The sequence below is a fragment of the Clinocottus analis genome, unplaced genomic scaffold, assembly GCF_023055335.1.
Source record: "Clinocottus analis isolate CAN_PGR_092001 unplaced genomic scaffold, fCliAna1.0.p SCAF_16, whole genome shotgun sequence".
Taxonomy (NCBI): Eukaryota; Metazoa; Chordata; class Actinopteri; order Perciformes; family Cottidae; genus Clinocottus; species Clinocottus analis.
In genome coordinates, this window is record NW_027175887.1 from 5,298,462 (window position 1) to 5,312,270 (window position 13,809).

General features: G+C 46.4%; 1 protein-coding gene and 1 long non-coding RNA gene across 5 annotated transcripts; one reads left to right on the forward strand and one right to left on the reverse strand.

Moving 5' to 3' along the window:
• Positions 1-42: 42 nt before the first annotated feature.
• Positions 43-13,459, reverse strand: ezh1 (enhancer of zeste 1 polycomb repressive complex 2 subunit). Of its 4 annotated transcripts, none has more exons than XM_068577852.1 (20): positions 13,296-13,459; positions 11,116-11,302; positions 10,797-10,934; positions 9,710-9,832; positions 9,496-9,613; positions 9,101-9,340; positions 8,486-8,588; positions 8,060-8,223; positions 7,847-7,938; positions 7,584-7,752; positions 6,292-6,476; positions 4,496-4,587; positions 4,154-4,182; positions 3,700-3,825; positions 2,440-2,618; positions 2,224-2,319; positions 1,980-2,061; positions 1,823-1,903; positions 1,631-1,715; positions 43-1,492 (listed from the first exon to the last, which is right to left on the reverse strand). In XM_068577852.1, the coding sequence occupies exons 2-20, from the start codon at positions 11,296-11,298 to the stop codon at positions 1,432-1,434; spliced, it is 2,346 nt and encodes a 781-aa protein (XP_068433953.1). In that variant the 5' UTR covers positions 11,299-11,302; positions 13,296-13,459; the 3' UTR covers positions 43-1,431. The 4 variants fall into 4 exon arrangements, with proteins under 4 accessions (XP_068433953.1, XP_068433955.1, XP_068433952.1 ...); XM_068577854.1 differs by lacking the exon at positions 13,296-13,459 and adding an exon at positions 12,618-13,090 and having other exon boundaries at positions 1,591-1,715; XM_068577851.1 differs by lacking the exon at positions 13,296-13,459 and adding an exon at positions 12,618-13,088.
• LOC137786183 (uncharacterized) lies at positions 4,979-6,486 on the forward strand. The gene is made up of 3 exons (XR_011077561.1): positions 4,979-5,192; positions 6,179-6,204; positions 6,302-6,486. It is a non-coding gene; the product is annotated as an uncharacterized lncRNA (long non-coding RNA).
• Positions 13,460-13,809: the final 350 nt, after the last annotated feature.

Sequence of the window (13,809 nt, forward strand, 5' to 3'; positions counted from 1 at the left end):
AGGTGATTTTTTTTTTGCACAGACACACTCAGAGACATCATATTTTAATGTATAAAGTTAAACTTTTATTTTTATAGGCAGACACTGTACATAGCAGTAAACTCCATTTTGTTCGTCCCTTTTGAGAAAGACCTCATTTCAAAGTGGGCTTTAATGTTTTTTAAATGAAAAACAGGGTGGATAACAAATCTGGACATATAAAAAAATAAGGAAGATGATAAAAAGATATTTTACATTCACATGTGGGGACTTGAATATTTGGTCAAACACTGATAATTTTGCTTTTCTCACGGTCATAACCTCGCAAAGGTTACCTCTGTAAATTATGCAACACATCCAGACAATTTCAGCCTTTTTCTGTGTGGAATCATTTGGCACTTGAATGTTTTTTTTTTTTAAAAAGGACAACCTTTACTGTGCGACTTGTTAATCTATTAATAATTTCCTTCACAAAATGTGAAGTCCTGGAGATCATGTAAACATGATGATACACGTTTGATGTGCGTGCACGTTGCTCAGAGTACCAACAGAATGGTTTAATGCGTAAAATGAAAAGAGGGATGAGATCTCTTCACCATCATCACCGCAGGTTACATTCAGTCAGTCGGTTTCTTGTCTGGTTGCCTATTTATTTTTTAATTTTTTTTGCAGAACAATGATATAAATGCACAATAACTTATCCCACCATAAAGATGTGGTGGTGTGGTTTGCCGCTGAAAAGGTTCACAGAAGAAGAGACAGAGCTGTCCAACCTGCTCAGGTTCTTCTGAAGAACCGGCAGCGGGTACCATCACACTACAAATACTGAGAGACCGCACGGAGCAGAATCTGACTGAAGCTAATGCTGTGACGAACATCGTTTATTGGTTTGCTTATCCAAGAGACAGCACATGCATTTCACTGATCATCATTAGGTACGATGTAAAAGCATTGCGTTACGTATTGAGAGGTCAAACAAAAAGCCGGTCTATAAGCACAGTAACAAAACTGCTTGGAGGGTAACACACTGTATGATGGGTAATCACAACCTCTTTGCTTTAACGAGATGAAGAAGAAAAAAAAACAACAAAGAAAAACATGTGATCCTCTTGGTGCGGTAAGCGATACAGATTAATAGTATTTCCACTTTAAATAGTTTAGGTTTATAAGCTTGGCGTATACACTCTTGCAGGTAGGCGGGTGGGTGTGGGCACAGGAGGAAGAAGGCTGACTGCTGCCACAAAAAGGAGGAGGCATGGTGTCTGCGGGGAGGGAGCACCAGCAAACAGCCGAGAGGGACTCTCTATTTTTAGAAGTGCAGCAGAGAGGGCACAAACAGCGACTGTTTATTGAAACTCGTCAGCTAGATGTGGCGCTACAGAGAGGGACAGAAGCATTAGTGGGTGGCTGAAGGGTATGGAGAAGGTTATTGATGAAAGGCAGCAGGTGTAGCTAAGACACGTCTACCTCCCTTTCTATTCCCACGTATTTGAGGGCATCCGCTTGGCTGTATCTGTGGGAGGAAAGAAAAGCGTGTGAGAAAGCATACAGGAACTACAGAAAGGTGTAAATTAGTCCCAAGGTACCGCACGGCCTGGCTTTTCATTTTACTTTGAAGCTGCTGGAGTCACTAAAAGGCCTGTGACTCTACCTGTAGTCGAAGAACAGCTCCTCTCCTTGCAAGATAGCTCGTTTGGCAAAGATACCAATGCGGTGGTCTCCATTCACCATTACCACTGCGATGGGAAAAGCATAGCGTTAGCCAACAGAGGACTCGTTTCCTCCCACAAAAGTGATCTCAATTCATGTTTGACTGTAGCAAAACACACTGATTCAGTCGTACCTTTTGCGTAGCAGTTTGGATTAACTGAATGATTTGCGAACCGGATTTTGTTCCCCTTACGAGTGGCATCCACAACAAAGTCTACAGAGACACAATGAGGAACACGTCAAATAACAGTGCTGTGGTTATGAGCGGTGGAGGATAGGGGAATACTTGCCATTGTTCAAGTTGAAGAGGAAGCTCGACATGTATTTGTCATAGATCCTTCCGCGTCGGTCTGCCTCATCCTGGGAGATCAGCTGCTCACACACACACACACACACACACACACACACACACACACACACACACACACACACACACACACACACACACAGGAATATTACAGTCAGTACAAAACTTCAATCGAGCCTAATATATATAAATATTCTTTTGAATCTGACTAAACTGCGTGGACTTGCCTCTCCGCAGTATTCAGAGATGAACTCATTCTTCTGAACAGGCTCCTTGATGAAGGTGCCCCACCCGGCGACATCGGATGGAGCCAAAAGCAGGTGCTGAGAGAAGTCACATGTCGGTTAGGACCCCACAAGGCATGCACGAGCGAGCTAAACACCGCCCACTGCTCTGTGGAACAACAGCACATCTGGTTTAGACCTTCAAGTGTCCTTGTCTACCTTTTTCAGGCCTCTCTGGATGCTGCAGTTCTTGCAGGAGATGGCTTTGCTGTCCCAGTGCTCTGCAGTGCCACAGGTCATGCACAGATCTGGGTCACATTCCCTCACGGCCAGGTAGCAGGGACACTGTTTAGTGTTGCACTGCGTCTTACACCTGCAGCCCGGGAAGCGGTTCTGGCCTGGAGAGCAAGGACACACAGCTGCTCAGAAAGAATAGACATCATATTCTTGGACACAGGACACCACAGTATGATTGCGATAAATAATTCCACGTCATAATGCAGCCGCAGCACAGAAACTCAGAGGCTGAGGAAAGCTGAGAAGCCCATCGCTCAGAGACCTCTGCTGGCAGATATGCTGAAATGCAATTTTGCAGAGGAAACACAACACCCTCTGGGCAGATGAGTGGAAGGATCAGGCAAGAATAACCGAAATGTCTTTGCAGCAGTCTCCGCTTGGGGAAAACAGTCAGTACGCATTTGGCGTTTCAACCTCCGAATCCCCAGCCAGTGCGGGCTTCATGTGACTGTACCATGGAGCATTGTTTAGCTGGAGCGGCCTGACTCATACTGATGCTGCATGTGATGTTGTATATCAAGCACCGAGCCTGTCAAATCCCTTTGATTTCTCTCCAAGTCTTTAGAGCGCACACATGTGCAACCGGGGGCTGCTTCCTGTTTGGCCCCGACTCTCCTCTGCTACGGGAAAAGGCGAGGTAACAGTCGGGCAGGGAGGAGGAGGAGGAGGAGGAGGAGGAGGAGGAGGAGGAAAAGGGGGGAGGTGACCGAGCCTCAACAGCTGAACAACTGAGGCAAAGCCATCTTTTCCAAACCGTTGCAAAATATATTCTTCGCACGTCTCATCCCCGTTGTTTGTTGTAAACCTTTCACAAAATGAGCTCCTCCACCATGAGGCCATTTCGTAAAGCACTGTTCTCGGTCTTTGCCGCTGCAGCGAATGCCTGGTCGTGAACGCAGCTCCGTATTAAGCAGACACCCACCTACCCCGGCCAGAGGACACTTTCTCCTCTGACCACTGCCAGAACACTGCAGGCTCGTTTTACATTCTGCTGCCGCGCTCTAATGCGGCCTGGAAAAATAGCTTTCAGTGGAAAATGTGGTTCTGACAAACAATTTCCCTTCAGCGTTACAAGGCCGGGAAAGCTACTTATGTCTTGTTGTTTGTGTTCGGAGAGCAGACGCATTGGAGTACACAGGAGAAGGGTCACGCTGTTTGAATAGGAAAAAAGGTGACACTCACACTCGTGCTCGCACTGGCAGAACTTCTCACAGAAATTCTGGGTCATCACACACGGGCAGGAGCTGTCGCACGGATGGTCGGGGTGATCACATGGCTGGTATTTGAACACCTGATTGGACGAGTTATCTGGAGCAACAGAGGACAAAGCCCTCAGACTGGCACAGGGAGCTGCGTCATATTTCAGAATAAATTGTTCCCAAATATGTCAAGGTTTCTTCAATGTACTCGGTTACGTCACTGTCTCTTCTTCGCTTTTAGTTTCCTTTAACTTGTTCTGTGTTTTCTGACTATGTGTTTCTTATGTTGCTGCCTGTCTGGACCAGTTCTCCCTCGAAAAAGAGATTTTTAATATCAATAGGACTGTTCTGGTGAAATAAAAAATAAATAATTGTGATAATAGTTGTGCTGTGGTGCCTTTCTTCTTCTTCTTCTTCTTCTTCCCCGGTGAACATACCTTTCTTGAGCTGAATCTTTGCCCATAACCTGCCACATTAAACAAACACAAAGACAGGGTCAAAACTCGTCTGACTTGTGCCACACCCGTACCGCTCACTTGTCATGGCTTATTAAATAACAATAATTGAAACTTGAAGACTTAATGCAGCATCAATACTAACGCAACAGTGCAGAATCCATTTCATTCTGCATGACTTTAAATATTTATTTGAACCATTATCTATTCAGAGAGCTTTCACTGAGGGTCGAGCTCCCTTCTGCAAGCGATCCTGTTATCTCCATGTTTCTATCATTCAGCAAAGAGGTGGCCTGTGAGGGCGAGCAACACGAGATATCATGCCTGTGTTTCCGTTTCTTCTTTTGGGGCGCGATGCCTCCATCCACGAGCGGTACGCGATGGATCAGGACTTCCTTCACCGCAAACTCATACACCTGTGGAAAGTGACAATGACATGAACAACAACAACAACAACAACAACAACATGGCTTGCGTATTAATCGCAAAATAAACACTACTGTGAAGAAATTCTGTTCTTTCCATCGTAAGTACATTGTGTCATGTTCTTGTGTCATGTGATTACGCTGGACAACATCCGCTGTTACACACACACACACACACACACACCCCCACGCACACACACACAACCCTTCTGGAGGCCAAAACTCAGATTTGGCTTCCTCCCTAGGACACAAACATACACAGCGATGCAGCTGGTCTCAGCGTTTCCACTCTGCGGAGCGGTGGGCGGGGCCGTCTGGACACCAGCAGGGCCGTGACAGACTACAATACAGATTCTGGACCGTTGTGCCCATGTGAGAAGAGGCGCTCCATGGCTGACAAGGCTGCGTCGACGTTTGTTTGTTGTTGTTTTTTTTTACCTGTTCTTCACTGCGTGTATTGTTCATTTCAGAAGTGGGAGTCTGTTTTCTACAAGGCTTGTCATGCACAGCCAACATGACACTTTTTTGACTTAAGTCTGGGAATGTCTGAGGCTGACCGACGGCATCATGAGGGAATTTGGGAGACGTCACATCTGGTAAGCGTCCGTGTTTATAGTGCCACATGCCATTCTCTCTGTAGTCAGCCTAATTATCCACACCACAAGACCACAGGCACAGGATGCATTAGTTATCATACTCACACTGGCCCAAGCACGGATCTTATGCAATAGTTCCAGAGAGCATTTGTTTGTTGATTATTTAACATTTGAAACTACAATTTATAGCTTTTATAGCTAGTAAACAGATGAGACAGCTAACAACACACAATTGCTCTCCAGAAATCCTCGAGCTTCTATTTCCTCACCGTTCGCTTTCCATGAGTTTGTTTTATGTGCGTGTCTTTTTGGCTCCACTAAAGTGTTGGGAGTTGTTACATCTATTTTTAGCCTTTATCTTATTCCAGCATCTGGCATTTTAAAGGGAAACTCAATCTGGTTTCATACATCAAAATCTGATTCCAGGTTTGTGGGAGTTTTACTGAAATAATAAGTTGCAGGAAGCATTTTGTGCCTGCAGGGGCAACATCGCTTGGGTCGGAAGACGACAAGTTTGAAATAAAAAATAATCTACATTTGGTAAGAAATGAGCTTACCACACCTCATCTTTACTTGCTGAATTAGCCAAGAGTCTGCGGTTTAGTTGCTATGTGGGTCACGCAGGTGGTTAGAAGAATGGGGGAATAAAAAAGATGAATATCTCTGGTTTGCCTGTTAAACTATCCACTATGAGTCTGATATGTTGTGCAGTAGAGTGTGATGCTAAATGCGACTATTCTTTACTTATAATTATATTACTTATAGGATGAACATTCAGATTTTCCTCCTATAAGTAACATCATTTAGATTTGTCATGAGCTGTCATGAGTCAGTAAGAGCACGTTACATTTTTTAAGAATAAATGATAGTTAGCAACACCTGCATCTTTGTCATAACCCTAATATTTAAAACACAGTCTCCATTTACTTCATTTCATAAAGACTTTTTTTTTTTTTCCATTTCGTGGTCCTCTGTTCAATGTGGAGACCCGCGGGACAAGAACAGTTTCAAGGTAACTCAGGCCGAGCTGATATGCAGATGTCATTTTTTTTGGGAGGGAAGGTGTAAAGTATTCCTTTAAGTGTGTAAACAATTTTACCTCCTTGCAGTTTTTGGTGCCGATGAGGCGAGCAATGGAGCAGAAGTTGTTGAAGTACGTGCCGTGGAGCACTCTGAACAGGGACTCCTCCGCCCCGCTCCACTGGACCACACAGCACGCCTGCTGCTCCCCGTCATCATCCCCTGGACGCAGCTTTGTGGGAGTCTGGCATCGTGAATTCCCCTCTGTTACACACACAGGAAAACCTGTTTGCTTCATAAAACTCTTTTCTATTACTTTGTCTTGGTTAAAGGTTTTTGACAGCTTTTTTACACACACACACAGTCATGCTACGACAACCCTACGCTGACACACACACACACACACACAGACATTTCTGGGTGCCATCTTTGTTCATCTGCATGTGCACACACGTGCGCACGCACACGCACACGCACACACACACACACACACACACACACACACACACACACACACACACACACAGGGGGACCAGGCTGTGATGAGCTTTTTGGATATTCAAGACTGATGCTTGTACTCCCACAGCTTGAGGCAGAGAGCCGAATGTTGCTTGGCAACAGGCTGAATGCAGCATTGCCTCGGCCACATGCTCCAGCACCAAGTATTTTTATTAATCTGCTTAACAATCTGTTTCCTCCCCCCCACACACATTATCTCAACACGTGCGAGAGAGAGAGAGACTGCTGAGTCACTGGCTGAGCACGAGCGGTTTCAAGAAGTAACAGAGAAGCCCTGTTGGCGATGAACAACAACCTAAGAGGTCCAGGGGAGGAGGGGACAATAAAGAGCCAGAGGAGATTGCTCCTATTGCCCTCCCACAGCGCTCCACATGAAGACGACACACCACCACAGAAGGAGGAGGGGTTGAGAGAGGGAACAATGTGCGTATGTTGGGGTCGTAGCATGGTTTATTTTGCTTGGCAAGAGAGAGCTGATGTTGAGAGGAGGTGGAGGGAGGAAGGGAGATAGAGAAGGGAGCCGGTTATGACTTGCAAGCTCTCATCTTCGGCCAAATTTCACTTTTCTAAAGGGCAGACAATCTCCAAGAAAGGGAGGGATTTTGGGGGAGGTTCTGGTAAAAGACGCTTCCTGCGACTCGCAAACAAATAACTGCGTGTGTGTGCTGAATGAGGCCTCGACGATGCTCTTCAGAGTATCTGAGGAAATGTTAAACTCCAAACAATAGGCATTGTACAGCAATAAGCGAGGTACAAATGAAAACAACACCGTTAAAAAAACTCATCTAAGATCTGAACCTCAAGCCTAGAATAACACCTTTGAAACTGCTTGCTGTTAGAGCGACGTCCTACCTGAGGAGGAGGTGGTTTCATGGTCACTGCCGGCCTCTGGTCCTTCCTCAACAGACGCAGACGGCCCAGGACAGCTGGAGCTGGTGGGACGCTGCTGCTGCTGCTTTCCGCGTCTCCGAGACCTTTGTGACCGCAGCATATTCTGATCCACAAACTCTTTCGCCCCTTTCTTCAGAGGAGGGCACGCGCACCGAGATATAAAACACGTATGACAGCAGACAGAATGCACGCACAGCTGCGCAGTCATTGTGAGCTCGGCATACCTGTAGCAGGAAGCAGTCGACGCCACACGGTTCGGTCTCTATGCGGATCTCCTTGCTCTTCCTCTTGTAAACATTGGGTGTGGCATGGAAAGCTTCACGGACGGAAAGAAAACATAGTTTGACTCTCTATTGTGCATAAGTCATGTGTCAGAATCTCACTGGGAAACATCACACCGCAGGATAAATAATAATCAACATAAATCAAGCCTTTACGGTGGAGGAAACAGTCGTATTTGAAGCAACGTCTGCAGAAGAGCGTGTGGAAGGAGTGTAACGACTGCTCCCGCTGTACAGACTTAGCAAAAGGTCCGTCCAGGTTGGGGGTGCAGAGCGGAGGCAGCTTCACCGGGCGGGGGGTCTCCAAGAGGTCCTTGTACCTGTGGAGGGTTTTAGGAGAAGTAAATCACCTTGTGTAAAAATTCCTTTCCCACAGCACCGCTATGAATTGAAGTCGTAGGTGTTCCTTTCTAAAGCTCTTTCAGGATCCTGACGCAACCGCTCCTTTGACTCAGAGCGCCTGAGAGGGAGCCACCATTATTACTTTGCTCCCTGACAGCTTGCGTCTCCATGGTGAACACTAAGCAACGGCCGGTTCGGCATTGTGCACACAGATTCACAGTTTCACTGCACTTTTCGTACTTTTCCTTCAGCTCCTCCGTGGTGCCCTTGTAAGGGAACATTGAGGCGATGGCTGAAAATATCTTATCGTTGGGGGCCTTCTTGGTGCTGGACAAGTCCCTCACTTTGGGAGACAGAAAGGAGAGAGAGGCGGTCATTCAAATAAAACAGTTTGACATGTCACGTTTGGATACAGATTCACAAATAGTTCTTATGTAATGTGTACAGAAGATTTCCCAATGATCAAGGCCAGTTGGCAAAAATGTGTGCGACACAAACAGTCCCCTCCTTCATGGATGTATTTGTGCACCAGTGCTACTGTTTAGCCAGGTGTGCTTCCCGTTCACTATCACTAAGTTTCACACATAAAGCTCGGTGCCAGAGGTCATTCGGTTCTGTAACAGGAGCCGGGCCATATCAGTGTCACGGCCGAACAGGTTCCCTCACGCACTGCGCCCTCGCCGGCACACAGAGGCAGCTTTAAAGTCAACAATGTCCGCGCTAGCGCTGCCGTGGCGGGGCGACCTTGCGGCAGCTGCGCGGTGCAACGAGGGGAACAGTGGCGGCCTTGTTTACGCTGCGGCCCCCTTGTTCTCTCACAGGACAGAGTCTGAATGCCGCTGACGACTTGCTCACCCTCAGTGGTGCTCCTCCTCTTCCTCCTGATGAAGGCCACGCCGCCAGGTTTGGCGTCTTCCGAAACCTCCACCGAGCTCCTCCTCATCACTCTCTCGTCCTCCTTCTTGACCGTCACCTCCGGCGCTGCGTCCGGAGCCGCCAGCGCTGCCTCTTCCTCTTCCTCCTCCTCGTGGTCAGAGTACTGGCTCAAGGCCCCCACCAGCTCTTTAAAGACCTCGTCGCTGATAAACCCCCCCTCTGGGGCACAGGTGACATGTCAGAACAAGTGACCAGTCCCTTCAATATGTATTTATGCTTTCCACACGCGTCCAGGCTGCACATGACAAACAGAAGCTAATGTTGCACTGGTATGAAGGATGACAGGTGCTACATTATTCAGTCAACACACACACCTCTGTCACCGTGGACGCCGTCGTAGTTGTCGATGAGCTCCTCCAGGAAGGCCTCGTCCTGTTCCAGCACCTCGTCGCCCATGTATGGGATGTTGTGAAGGAAAGTCTCATCCTCCACCTAAGAAGCAGAAAAACTTCCATCAGGACCTGAGATGCTTTGGAAGAGACACATACGAAAAAAATGCCAAAGCAACGTTGTGATTTAATGTCATACCATGAAGTTGTGCTGCAGAGGCGACCAAGAGTACATGAAGGGGATCCCTGCCACTGTTGACAGTGGTCTCATGGCAATGGCTTGAGCTTTGAATTCTGGGAAGCCAAACTCCACTGTGCACATCTGTAAGAGGACCAGAGTGGAGTTGGGGTTGACAAGCAGTCCTCCGCATTATTGGACAATTTCATAACTGTATAATCGAATACGCGTGCTGCTCGACACCCCAACAGCGAAAATAAACCCGGTAAACACAATAAAGGGGACCCTGACAGTACGGGGGAAGAGAAAAATGCTGTCATGCCCACAGGCTGTGTGTATTATGAGCTCCCACAGAGCTAGAAACCACTTTTAGGCTGCACATCATCATCCGTTTCTGGCACACTTTGTTCTGAGATATTTTGGTCACACCTGACAAGCAGGTGGGAATCAGAGCGGAACGCGGGTGCTGCTAAGGAGGACGCAACACGATGGAGATGAGGAGTTTTCTCTCAAGACATTCACTCAATGATATGAAATTAGATTACTTGTAAAGCCAGAGCCGCCTGTGCAGGAACACAGTGCATAGAGGACGGTGTGTGCAACGTTATGATTGTTTCAATTACATTTTGTGCACCTTTCTGTAGTTTCAGTTTGGTTTTGTTCGGGCAGGTTTGATCCAAAGGTAAGGCCATAATGGATATTGTTTGCAGTCATCTTCGCACTACTTTAGTGTCCAATGTGAAGCAATTGCAGCGTAGTGCCATCTCCTGGAATCATGTCAGGTCTGTTCAAAGTATGTTTTCCTTAAACGCAGTCTTTCTGCACTGTGTAGAGGAAAAGCTAGATATTCAAAGTGTGTGATACATGACAGGTTGTTTCTTCACGCTGCTTTATTTTAGGGTTTTAGTGAAGGTGCGTCATTTTTAACCCTTCGGACCAGTGGTGTGTACCGAAAGTTAAGACACAAAGGTTAAAGGATGTGCGTTTTTTTCTTTAGCTTCAGTTTGTTAACAATATTTTTGTCTGCTTATTTTCGTTTCATAAAAGCCCCCGAGGTATATCAAATTGTGTGGTGCGATAGCTGTTTGACTCTCTTGAGCACACTCACATCCTCACACACCTTGGTGTTGGCCAGAGCTCCACCAGACGTCGACAGAGGGATGGACTGAATCCTGAGCCTGGACCACTCTGCATTCAGCACATTTGTCTGCTGCTCAATCTTTTGCCTGTTGGACATGAACAGGGCCTGGAATCAAACAGAACAAAGAGCATGTCACACATCCTGTAAGACACACAAACACACACAGTACGCGAGTGCTGCATTTATAACACGCTCACACCGCAAGCCCGTGGCACCATGCATCCAGTACGCAGGCATGCATTTAACAAACATTATTTTTTAAATGTTCATAATTGTGTCGACCCACCTTGACCTCCTCTACTTTTTTAATGCGTTTTAATTGGCGGAGGCGCATGTACTCAGACTTGACCCTCCGCCTCCACTCCAGCAGGCTGCGGGAAGGGACGCAGGAGGAAGGCTGAGGTTTTGGGGCTGATGGGGCAGCATCAGTGTCGGGCGCTGCTGGAGCTGCAGCAGCCGTTTCCTCCATAACTCTTTAAAAAAAAGACAGAGATGCTATTTAGTGCACTAGTCCTATAATGTCCCTGGGGCGCATGATGCATCATCCGCTAAATAGAATGGATTCTGTTCTCAACTCAAGCCCTTAAGCCCACACAGGTGTTTGAAAGGTGCACAGGACACGATCAAACGAGTGATTGCATCTTGGACATTTATTTCAGGAATGTCCAATAAAATTCCTACAAGGCTTTACAATGTGTCTGTGGGACTCAATGAGGAATTTATCCGCTTTCACCACCTTTTCTATCGCAATAATCCTCAACAATACAACCAATGGACAGGTGTTGGAAATGATCATCTATACACACTCAACACAGTGCATCTGGTTTTCTTTTGTGCATAGATATGTGCTATAATGCCATTGTGATGTCCACATCAAATACATAAAGTCAATATATACTGGTAGACACATAGTTTGGTGTAACACTTTCCTTCTGTAATTTAAGTTATGTTACTAAGTCTTGATTACATCAATATATCCGTTTCCACAACCTATTCTATCACAATGATGCAATAATAAATACTGGTATGCTCATAGTCGATAGTTTGTTGTAACATTCTGTAATGTTTAGTTATATTACTGAGTCTGCATGACATTATTACACAGTGAGTACAACACTCCGTCCCTCCGCCTCTCACAGACACAACTTCCCTCATTCGCCCTCACTGAAACGTGAAGTCTTTCAGAAAGAGTGCCCCCCTCTGTTTGCAAAACAAAACTGACGTTCAATTATTTATTTTTTTAAAGGGTTCGTGCTTTAAATCGCTTCGGGCAAGACTGCAACTGACCAGATAACGAACAAACAGACGCATTGTCTGCGAGCTAATACATGAAGTCTCTACTAATTTAGCAGCACGGGACATGATCCACACTGCTCAGGAGTGGGCGTGCCTCTTCCGAAAAGCAATAAAAGTGCGTAGTACAGTTTTTCTGTGTTTCACAAGCACCGTATAGTGCACGTCAACTTCCCCGTCTGCGCTAAAACGAAATAAAAAACAACAACAATTCAACGCTGAAACTGCGCTCGAGGAGCTGCTACGGTGCATTTCTTTTTCTTCTTCTTCTTCTTCTTCTTCTTCTTCTCGAGACGTGCACACGTTTCAGCCTCAGCTATGAAGCGCGCTCCGTCCTGCCGCTGCAGCCCCGCGGAGACACCGCCACACCGTCTCCATTTCAATGTGCAACACTTTACAGACGTGCGCACCAAGCACCGCAATGACAGCACACTATCCCGGCGCGCGCGTGTGCACGCGTCTCCCTCTACACCCAGTGTCGCAGTTATTAAATACCTTCAAATCCACGGCTTGCGTCCTACGTGCTGCGAGGAGATCGCAACGCGATCAAGTCCCTGTCTGTTTGTGTGTGTGTGTGTGTGTGTGTGTGTGTGTGTGTGCGTGTGGTTTTTTTCAAAGCCGAGTCGAGATATCCGGAGCAATTCAAAAAAAAAAAGAAGCTATCTTTGCTATGGATCTGACGCAGATATCGTATCCACACGGCGAGGGGAGCTCAGAGAAATCCCTGCGTTATCCATGGGCATGGAGCTGGAGGTTGTTGTTGTTGTAGCTTACAAATAGCTGCGCACCGTCGAGCCAACCCGAGCAAAGGAGGGTGACGTCTTTATTATGATCGCAGCCGTTCCTCGCCGAGGAGGATTTATGAGTATTCTGCGTCCTGGGAATGAAAAGTAGCGTGGAAGCAGCAGCCACGGCACAGCCATTTACACGCACACACAGGAACTGATGCAACTGTCCAGAGTGCGAGATCGCCATCTAAATGCGCGCGGGCATGACGCTGTGTGGGCTGCGATCATACAGGTTTTGATCGGCATATTACTGCGATGGTTAAAATGCTGAAATACATCTCACAGGAATTGTTGTGTGTGTGTGTGTGTTTTTGCTGTTGTAAATAGCATAACAAATACAGTGCTCACAACATCGGAAACATATTCACATAATAGTTCTAATTACCCGGATTGTGCAGATTGTGTAGATAAAATAACTGTCCAGAAATATAAAGGGTGAAAAATGATCAATAGTTGAAAACTCTTCCAGTGGACTTCCACCGAGCGAAAAACAGTTCAGCTGTTGTTCTGCACTCCTCCTCCAGGGAGAGCCCGACGCATTTTCTCATCCGTTTTTAAGGAGAGGGCTGGATGACGGTCCTCTGGCCACTGATGCCTTCACGTACTTCACGTAAAACCCTAATTTGCTTAAGTTGAAAACATGCCAACAAGCACGTTTCGGGTTTGTGTTGAGGATTCATGCTCAACCTGGTTAGCTGAAGGAGCTGCGTCGGTTAAAGCCATCATTTATGAAGCATTCATTAAACAATATACACATATTCAAACTTACATTTTTTTGTGAGAGTGTGAACAACAAAATGTGTACTTATTTTTCAGCTAAGGTAGTAACATACATTTTTCTTTTTGATATTTAGTATTGAGTCAGGGCTGTATGTAAATGCTATCCTGCATCATATGTT

Excerpts from the sequence above, each read along its gene's own strand:
- ezh1 (XM_068577852.1), bottom strand. The coding sequence starts at position 11,298 with ATGGAGGAAACGGCTGCTGCAGCTCCAGCAGCGCCCGACACTGATGCT. Across the intron at positions 2,619-3,699 it reads CTGCCAGTGCGAGCACGAGT|GCCAGAACCGCTTCCCGGGC; the intron begins GTGAGTGTCACC and ends CTTGCTCTCCAG. Across the intron at positions 1,716-1,822 it reads TCCAAACTGCTACGCAAAAG|TGGTAATGGTGAATGGAGAC; the intron begins GTACGACTGAAT and ends TTCCCATCGCAG.